Here is a 9,641-nt window from a genome sequence, read left to right as displayed (position 1 = left end):
AATTAAAATGCCTTGAAATAAAGAAAGTATACTCTTAATGTTACTGGTCTCAGTTTGATTTTGGCTATTTCATCTTTATTATCTTTATTTCATCATGTTTATATGATGTGCAAGTCTCTATTTATATGTTGTTTTGCCTGTTGTTTGTGTTGACTTGGTAATTCCATTATATTCGACTTCATATTTATTTTTTACTATTATTATATTGTACTTTTTTGATCCACTACATTTCACATCTGTATTTACTTTGCAGAATTAGACCCCAGAAAACATATAATCATCTTACAATATGTATTAAATTCTTAAATTATCATCACCCCAACTAACAGTGACATTACAATGACATTTACATGTTAATGCATCAATAACTGTCTGAATATTAATGTGTACTGATATAACAAAGCACAGGGTGGTTTTCCACAGGGTTTGGTGTTAGTTTAGGTTATTTTTTTCACGAGTTCATAAATATTACATGTAACAGACACAAATCATCACAAGTTTTGTTTGAGCGACAGTTCAAGAAGCTAAAACCAAGAAAGCAGAGGTTGATTTATTGTTTTTTAATACACTGAACACAGTTCAGTTTAATAATCAACTGTTTCAAATCCAGTTATATAAACTGATAGTTTCATTTCATAAATTTCTCATTATGTTTTGTGCGTAAAATCTGAGTCTATTCTCAGATAAATAATAATAATGTTGCGTAATGTGGTAGAGTAGAAGTACCTGAAAGACGTACTTAAGTACCTGTACTCAGTTACTTTCTTCTGGTGGAGTAGCAGCTGCAGCGCACAGGTTGGATCAGCGGCCAGTCCCAGCGTCAGCGTGCCATTACGCATCCGGAGAGCGCGCGCTCCAGCGGCAGCCACGGATCCCCGGCGGACCGGAGAGGATGAGGAGGATGATGACGATGATGGTGGTGGTGGTGGTGATGATGAGGAGAAGCGCGTGAAGCCGTGTCTGGGTGGGGATTTCCTCTCAGGAAGATGGATTTAACGGGCGGACACAGCTGCTGTTCCTCCTGAGAAACACGCAGGGAAACGGAGAGATGGAGGACCGACAGCCGCGGACCCGGAGACTCGGGAGCCTCTCGACCAAGTCCCGGGTCTCCAAGGAGACTAAGCTCCGGCTGCGCGTGATCTTCCTGGACGACAGCGAGCGCACGTTCGAGGTGGAGGTAAGTTGTCTTTTTTTCTTAAAGGGAAATAAAACCTTTTTTTTTTTTTTTTTACTTCTTTCGTATTTTAAGATCGTTTTTCTGTCTTTCCTGCGTTCATTTCTTTCTCTCCTTCCTGAAAAACAAAGAAAAGGGGAGAAGAACACACCAAGGACTTTGCACAACCTGTTCAGGCAGGATTTGGGTCAATATTTACATAAAAATGTCAGGAGAGAGTACATTTCCACTTAAAATGCACTGCTTTATAATATAATGTCAGCACTGATCATGCAGTGAAACGGTTTAACCTGCAGTTTGACACTGAATATTCGGGGTTTAAATACTTGACTTTGTACAGTGGAGCTCCAGCTTCTACCAAAATATATATTGTGCTTATATTCTGTTAAAGTGCCAAACTGAAATGGAATATTTCCATGTTGAAAGAGGACATACGTGTTTCTGCTGCTGCTCCATCAGTCCATACACGTAGAAAAATAAAATAAAATAAAAGGGCCGGGGCCTTCCTGCTGCTCAAACCTCAAACCTTTCTGTCTGTGTTGCTTCATCTTCACTGGACAATCAGAGACAGAAGACAAAACAGCAGCTGACATGCAACACTGCCCAGATTTGTGCTCGATAAACTGCAGACTGAGCAAATATTAAGATTTCCCCCCATTAGCTCTGCTGGTTGGAGAATGAATGAGACACACCTCATAATATTGCTTTCTTGATCCAGTTTAATTACCAGATATGTGCAGTGCATGCTGGGAAGTATGCAGCCCCGGATGTAAAAGCTGAACTCACTATTTAGTCACCGATAGATCATTTTCATAACTGACCGAGCAAAAGTTCACAAAAATTCACTTATATGTGAATGTTTAACGGCTTTTCTTTGTCTTACGTGACACCGTGCTGAATCAGCAATTTACAAGACATCATTTTTGTCTTAAGAAAACAGATTTTTATTTTTTTTTTATTGCTTTTTTGATAAAAGAAAATAATCTATCGATCAATCAAGAAAACGATGTGCAGATAATCCAGGACATGCTGCTCTTACGTGCATAATATTTCCTTTGTCACACGTCAGCCACGTCTGGATCTCTGTGTTCAGATTTGTCCAATTAAAAAAGAGGCAAAAGAGACTCAGGAGGTAAACAAACTCTCATTAAAGCTGAACAAGTTTCCGTTGTGAAAAGATGCAAATCCTTTGTCTTCTATAGGTTTTTACTTTCGGACACAGAAAGAGCTCATGAAGGCAGTTTTGTTTCACATTTTCAGACTTTGTCTGCAACACGTGAATCGTCACGACTTACAAAATCACCAGCTCATAAATCAACTCGTGTTCCGGCCTGATTCTGATCTCAAGTCTTCAGTATATTAAATATTACAATAAATTCAAAACGACAAAACGTCAGCTGCCAAAAATGATCGATGAGTTTCGTTAACGCCTCTGAAAAATAAAGAATATTATTAGCTTCATTATAGTCACACTTGCTGCGGGACTGCTGGACAGGAGTTTATGAAAAGGTGTTCATGTTATTGTGTCCACCGCCGTTTATCTTCCCAACGAGAGACAGGAAGGGACGAAGATTCACGAGGTGGAGGTATTTATGGACAAATAAACTGCACTCTGAAAAACTCTTTCTATTTCGTAATCCAAAGAGGTGCAGATGTTTTCCAGCTGTGTGATGTGTGAACATCTGGATGGGAAACACTCTGCTGTCGATGAACTGCCATGTGCTCGACTATCCAGGTCAGAGCAGCCGTGACGGGGAAGTGTTCTCAACATGGTGACGTCGCCTGAGAGGCAGTAATGCTGTCTAAAGACAGACTCTGTTTGTGTGTGTGTGTGTGTGTGTGTGTGTGTGTGTGTGTGTGTGTGTGTGTGTGTGTGTGTGTGTGTGTGTTTCTTCCAGTATTGTGTGGGCAAAGTAGCTCCATGTTCCTCGCCCATGCTTTCTTCCCTGTCGGTTTCCCAGCGGCCTCCAGGACATTTGTAGAATCTTTAAGAGGAGGAGGCGAGAGAGATGGAGGGAGGGAAGGAGGGAGGGAGGGAGGGAGGGATGGAGGGAGGGATGGAGGGAAGGATGGAGGGAGGGAGGGAGGGAGGGATGGAGGGAAGGATGGAGGGAGGGAGGGATGGAGGGAAGGATGGAGGGAGGGAGGGAGGGATGGATGGAGAGGTGGATGGAGGGATGATGGATGGATGTTTGCTCATCTATCATTGTGAGGACCAGGTAGAGTTTTTCCTTCAAAGAGCTGCTGGCCGTCTTGGTTTTGGGGTTCAGGTTGGAAACAGGTTTTCTGTTTGATGTGGTGGAGTTCATGATGTCAGTGAGAACAGAGGTTCTGTCATCTGACCCCGATCCTCCAACCTTCAGGGCAAAACCCCAATTAAGGATCAGACAGGATGTAGAGAAGAAGAAAGGATGGACAGATTGGTGTAAAGAGGGACAGAAGGAACGGGCAGCAGGACAATATGTTTACGTTACAGAAATGTGGTTCATACTTGGTCTGGTTTCAAAACAGATAATATATCAATGATAAGGACCATTTTAATGCATTTCATGTTTAAAACTTTAGGTAAATTTTGCGTTCTGAATTATTTGAACCCCTTTTGGGTTAGCCTTAGACTGAGCATGCTCAGTATGAATCTATCCGTCCAGAACGGGAACGTCTCACCAGACACCAGATTATCTACACATCAGTACGCTGTAAAATATAGACTGGATATTAAACTGGGCCTCTTGCTTCCAGGTCTGAAAAGTGAAGCCAATGCAGGAGTGCCTTAAAGTGCAAATACCATTGTGCAATAGCCCCCTGGTTTGATTGACAGGCCTTGGCAGTGCAAGTCCAAGCAGCAACTTGCCGTGTTCCCAAACCGATGGTTGTCGCCACAATGGGATGGCTGTCGAACAGATTTATCTGGCGGTGACGTGTATTTATTTGGTGTTTACAGTCGTGTTCTGCTTGAGACTAGTTGTCCATCACATGTTCCACACATGGAGTCCCATCCAGCTGGAAAGCTGCATTTCCTCTCCGCTCTCCTAAAACTTAACTGTTCTGTTCTGTTCTGTGGGCGGCCATTTGTTTTCCAGTAATTATCAGTTAGGCCTGCGCTCTCACTATAATCGGTGTCAGCTGCTCTGCCTCCCCCCCTCCTCCCCCCACTTTTCCTCTCTCTCATGACAAGTTAATGAGGGACGTCCAGTGACCCCCGCCGGAGCTTTAAACACCAGCTAGCAGACAGCAGACACTAAAAACAAAACCAAAAACCCCCTGTGTGGCTGCAGTAAGTGAACTCTGCACGAACACCATGTTGGTAATTAGAGAGATGACAGCGAAGAGGAGGGGAGAGAAGGAACAGAGAGATTAAAGGAAAGAGGAAGAGAAAGAGTCAAGAAAAAAATCTATCTGGTTTATGATATTGTCTTGTGATATTGGACACGTCGTTATGCAACTCTCATTATTCAAAGCTCTGGTGAATTTAAACGTATCTGAGCCGGAGCACATTTTTCTGTGGTCCCAGGAGAATCCCCCAGACTTCAGTTTTAAGAGCATCTCAATTTAAAAAAAAAAAATCCAATTATCCCTCTCGCTAAACCCTTAAAACCCTCGCCACCCTTTAGACACTTTAAATCTCCGTCTTCCCTCTTTCAGCAAAAGGTTTTAGGTGGCGACTTCTTCAACAAAGTGTGTGGTCATCTGAAGCTGCTGGAGAAAGAGTATTTTGGGCTGGAGTTCAGACACCACAGCGGGAACTACGTAAGAAAACACAAACATCACAGATAAACACAGAATAGTTCGAGTTCTTGTTTTTTTTGTTTTGTTTCAACGTGTTTCTGTTGCAGGTTTGGTTGGAACTGCTGAAGCCGCTGGTCAAACAGATTAAATGTAAGTCACATTTAAAAATTCAATAACCAAAATGATGAACAGCAACACGCGTGTAGAAGTGTTCAAAACATGGTCAAACTAATCTCTATGATCACATTTCCATGCATGACATGTTCATTTTTTACAATTCACGCCTTTCTTTTTGCCCACTGATCATATCTCATCATCTAGAACCTGCCCTGTCTTCTTTTTTTTTATTCCCTGCGTCAGACACCAGCGATTTATTCTTCAGGTTTATAGTCAAATTCTTCCCACCGGATCCTGGACAACTCAAGAGAGGCCTCACCAGGTGACGTTTCTAATTATCACGTTGTGTTAATATTTCAGTCTGTCAGATAAAGAGGTTTGCTGAGAGTCAACATGCCTCGTGTTGCTTTGTCCTCGTGTGTGCAGGTATCTTTTTGCCTTACAGATAAAGCAGGACTTGTCTAACGGCAGTCTGACTTGTAATGACAACAGCGCCGCCCTGCTGGTGTCTCACATACTGCAGTGTAAGCATATGAAAGAGACACATAACCAACCATCATATAGACATGCTTATAGTCGCACAGAAAAAATAAATATGGACTTGTATGCGTGTTACAGCAGAGCTAGGGGAGTACGACGAGGAGATGGACTATCACCATTTGGAGATGAAGCACTACGTCCCCAACCAGGAATATCTGGACCACAAAATCATCAAGTTTCATAAGAAACACAGGTATGAAACGAAACATCAGAGACTGATGGATGTGCCAAAAAAAAGGTTTCTTCCCCGTTGTGCATTTTGTCCTTCTGGTCCCGCCCACAAATTCTCATTTTGTTAACCGACTTGAGATTGTGATGATGTAACAAGAATAAAATTAACTTTTCAAAGCCAATAAAAAGGCCGGCCTTGTTTGCAGTTACAGGTGTCCCCGTCTTTCATTATGGTTGTCTTCAGGAAAAAGCTTTATGGGCCGCATTCATTTTGTTGTTGCAATACCGTGAGTGACCACTGGGAGAACATTGGCAGCATCGTGGAGCAGCAGCTCCATATCCAGCTCTCCTCATACATCCCTGGATTCTTTCACTCCCATGTCTCATTCCTTCAGAGGAGTTTCTCCAGCAGACGCAGACATCCACCTGCTGGAGGTGGCGAGGAAGCTGGACATGTACGGCATCCGGCCTCACGCTGCCCACGACGGGGAGGGAATGAGGATCAACCTGGCTGTCACACACTCTGGAGTTCTGGTCTTTCAGGTATGGATGTAGATGTATTCCTTTTTAAAAATGCACACACACATAAAGAGGGCATTAACTTTTCAAGTGGCCGTTCCATAAAGCTAGGCTTTACCATTCTGTCAGCAGGAGGTTCTGTTTAGCCACATTAACAGCTTGGCTGTTGAAAAAGCTGTACTTAAACAAATACCTAATGGATTGACATGGAATTTGGTACAGATATTGAAAGTATACAAAGGATGTAACCTGAGGATTTTGGCGATCCCTTGACTTTTTATACAGCGCCACCAATAGGTAGAATTTTCCATGTATATACAATGATAGTGATGACCGAATTCATGTTGGAAAGTTTAGCAGATTGACACTTTAAAATACTAAAATCTATGTTCACATGCTAAACATCAGCATGTTAGTGCACTGAAAGACAAATTAACTGATTTTTTTTCTTCTATGTTTTCCAGGGAAACACGAAAATCAATACGTTCAGCTGGGCGAAGATCCGCAAGCTAAGCTTCAAACGCAAACACTTCCTCATCAAACTACACGACACAATTGGGGTGAGGACATGACTCGGTCTAATGAAGCTACAGTGTTTGTCGCTCATCTTCGAGCTGGTCTCTCTATGTTTTCATCAGTGTACTGTATGTATTACTAAGTGTTGTTTGACGCCCATCCAGCCATCATGTAAGGATACTCTGGAGTTCGCCATGGCCAGTCGTGATGTGTGTAAATCCTTCTGGAAGACGTGCGTGGAGTACCACGCTTTCTTCAGGCTGGCTGAAGAACCCCAGGCCACGCACAAAACGCTGCTGTCCTGTAAGGGCTCCAGCTTCAGATACAGGTAACGCATAAAACACACATTGCTGTGATATAAAGGTGCATTAAGGCAATTTTCCTCTCTGTACTGTTTCTATGGAGACATTTCCTCTTGAAATATGTTGACCTTGTAACAAAACGCCCATTTCACAGCAGCTTGAAAGACTAGTCCCTTTCATTTTTCTTTCCATTTAATTTGTATCACCAACAACGTAGCTGATTATATATTTAGGTGACAACCAAAAAATGATCCTCTCTAACCATCTATCAGTTTTGAGTATAAAATAAAAGATTAAAAAGTTGTTTGTCTTTTACTCAACGGTCTCCCATCCTGTCCCAACCTTTTCCTGTTGAGTAATTCCAGATGTTTGTCCTTATTTTGCTGTGGCAGTGGGCGGACCCAGAAACAACTGTTGGAGTGTATGGGATCTGGAGAGAAGAAACCTTTTCCCTTCGAGAGGTGAGAAGACATTTTCCAAGCCAGACATATTGAACGATGCAGTGGAAGCAAAAAGATACTTCAGACTTCCACTGAACTTCAAAAAGTGCCAGTGTTGTAGGAGACACCAAGTGTTGTCTAACCCTAACGGGATGTCTCATTCGTATGTCCAGGACTTGCTGTCAGTCAGACCACGATCCCAGACAGTGTCGATCGTCTCCTGATCTTCTGACCGACGTCTCGAAAGAGGTACTAAAAACTACCATTCAAATTGGAGATTAGTTAATGCAAACAATTCATCGTTTCAGGCCCAGTAAGAAGACAATTCTAATGTTTGTGAGTGTTTTACCTCCTCAGCTGTACGAACACTCCAATCCGTTCAGCCGGTCAAGTCGTGCTCTGGCGGTCCGCAGTCAGGACGAGTTGGACCCACATCACCGAGGCGTCAACGACATCGACATCGGTGAAAGAGGGGCCAAGCGCAGCCGCTCATCTGTTGAGTTCAGCCAGAGGTTCCGCCCCCTCTCTCAAGCTCCTCCCCTCTCTCCATCCGTCCACCAGTTGACCCCGTCGCCGAAGACCAGATCCTCCTCCACGTCTTTAATGGAGGACATGAGGGGGGGACGGATTGGGGCGCAGCGCCAAGCCCAAAGGTTGGCCGGTGTCTATGGCAACCGTTCACGACGTCGGCCCAACCCCCAGCCGCACCCGGATGCCGCGCAACAGCTGGTTCTTCTCTACCCAAACAGCCCTGCCTACCAGTATCACCCCATCCTCCCGTCATTCCCGTTGGCAGGTTCCTTGCCACTCAACCGACACCCCTACTTGACAGACTACGTCGCCGTTTCCTCACTCGAGCGTTTTCCGCCTCCTCGGCGGCGGGATTATGTGACAATGGATGGCATATCGCGCCCATCTTTCTACCCATTAAGTCACAATTTACCATCTCTTTCACCAATCAGGAGGAACCTCCGCCCCTCTGGTTCAGGCGGGCTGGGATTGGCCAGGGTCTACCATCCGGGAAGCAATGGAGCGAGGCTATTGGGTGTTGGACACACAGAGGCGGGGCATTACAGCGACGACTCCAACTTCCTCCCGGGTCTGCCTCGCCGCGTGGCCAGCCAACCGGATGTCAAGTTCCACCTCTCAAGGAGTTCAAACCCCGCCTTCAACCCTGCTTCTGAGTTTCGTCCCCTCGGTTACTACCCCCACCTGACACGCCCCTCCAGACCCAACTTCCTCCCGCTAAACTCCTCCCCTCTGCCCGAACGCCCCGCTTCGTTATGCATGATCGGCGGCACCTCCGGTAGCTACAGCGACTCAGACCCGGAGGTTTTTTATCCGTATTACTGCCCACCCCCCCAGCTGGGGAAGATGGCACGTTCCGCCGGACAAGCCAGGATGAGGTTTTCCTCTGGGAGCCTCCAACTGGACGAGGAGGAAGAGGGCGAGGACGAAGAGGAGGAGGACGGAGCAGTGAAGGAGACGGCAAAAAGGGAGTTAAAGGAAGCAGAGGACACAAAAGGAGCATCGAAGATGACTGAAATCACACTGTAGATAAACATGAAACATTACAAGGGTTCATGATATGATCAGTCAAAACTGACAGGGTTGTTTAAAAAGACTGCAGATGGAGAATAAATGTGTGAATTGTATTGTTTTGAGGTGTACTGGCAGATGAAATGTATTTTTGGCCTTGTTTTAGCGATGAACCTCAGCTTCTGAAAACTGGCGGCTGTTTGTCACATTTTGGTTGCAAGCCCGAAAAATTTAGGGAATTAATATCTTTAAAATTGTATCTATGTTACTTTCACAGTTGACCATTGCAGGTCAAACAAGCCATGACAACAAGACATTGACTATATCAGCTTGACCACTTTTTAAAAGAAAACTTTAAAGGCTTAAATGTTGAGTCTTCATGTGGGTGTGATGCCTTCGTAGAGTCTGAGAACTTATCGAGTAACTTTCTGGGTGATGTAGTCGGATAATGTATCGTCATTTAACATAAAGGATGAATTCTGTAGAAAAATGTGAACTTTTGGTTTATATTATACAGTTGCATTTGTCAATAAAGAGTTTTAAACAAGTAGATAGTAAATTAATTCATTGCAAAAATATTTACATATTACAAAAGAG

The 9,641-nt window shown here is 44.0% G+C and overlaps 1 protein-coding gene across 1 annotated transcript; it reads left to right on the top strand.

Annotated features, from left to right (window-relative positions):
* Window positions 1–914: 914 nt before the first annotated feature.
* On the top strand, window positions 915–9,585 carry LOC138211985 (FERM domain-containing protein 7). Its single transcript, XM_069172205.1, has 12 exons — window positions 915–1,177; window positions 4,817–4,921; window positions 5,008–5,050; window positions 5,261–5,339; window positions 5,444–5,541; window positions 5,636–5,750; window positions 6,124–6,271; window positions 6,712–6,807; window positions 6,928–7,091; window positions 7,458–7,526; window positions 7,679–7,754; window positions 7,863–9,585. The coding sequence occupies exons 1-12, from the start codon at window positions 1,049–1,051 to the stop codon at window positions 9,060–9,062; spliced, it is 2,322 nt and encodes a 773-aa protein (XP_069028306.1). The 5' UTR covers window positions 915–1,048; the 3' UTR covers window positions 9,063–9,585.
* Window positions 9,586–9,641: the final 56 nt, after the last annotated feature.

This window comes from Embiotoca jacksoni, unplaced genomic scaffold, assembly GCF_022577435.1.
Source record: "Embiotoca jacksoni isolate LCO1_2020_lvr unplaced genomic scaffold, fEmbJac1.0.p SCAF_51, whole genome shotgun sequence".
NCBI classification, from domain to species: domain Eukaryota; kingdom Metazoa; phylum Chordata; class Actinopteri; family Embiotocidae; genus Embiotoca; species Embiotoca jacksoni.
The sequence above is the reverse complement of the archived record's forward strand: the minus strand, read 5'-3'. Positions and strand labels throughout refer to the sequence as shown.

Bases quoted from the DNA above. Each gene is read 5' to 3' on its own strand.
- LOC138211985 (XM_069172205.1), top strand. From the start codon at position 1,049: ATGGAGGACCGACAGCCGCGGACCCGGAGACTCGGGAGCCTCTCGACC. The intron at 5,542-5,635 runs GTAAGCATATGA...TGCGTGTTACAG, and splicing joins GGTGTCTCACATACTGCAGT to CAGAGCTAGGGGAGTACGAC. The intron at 6,272-6,711 runs GTATGGATGTAG...TATGTTTTCCAG, and splicing joins CTGGAGTTCTGGTCTTTCAG to GGAAACACGAAAATCAATAC.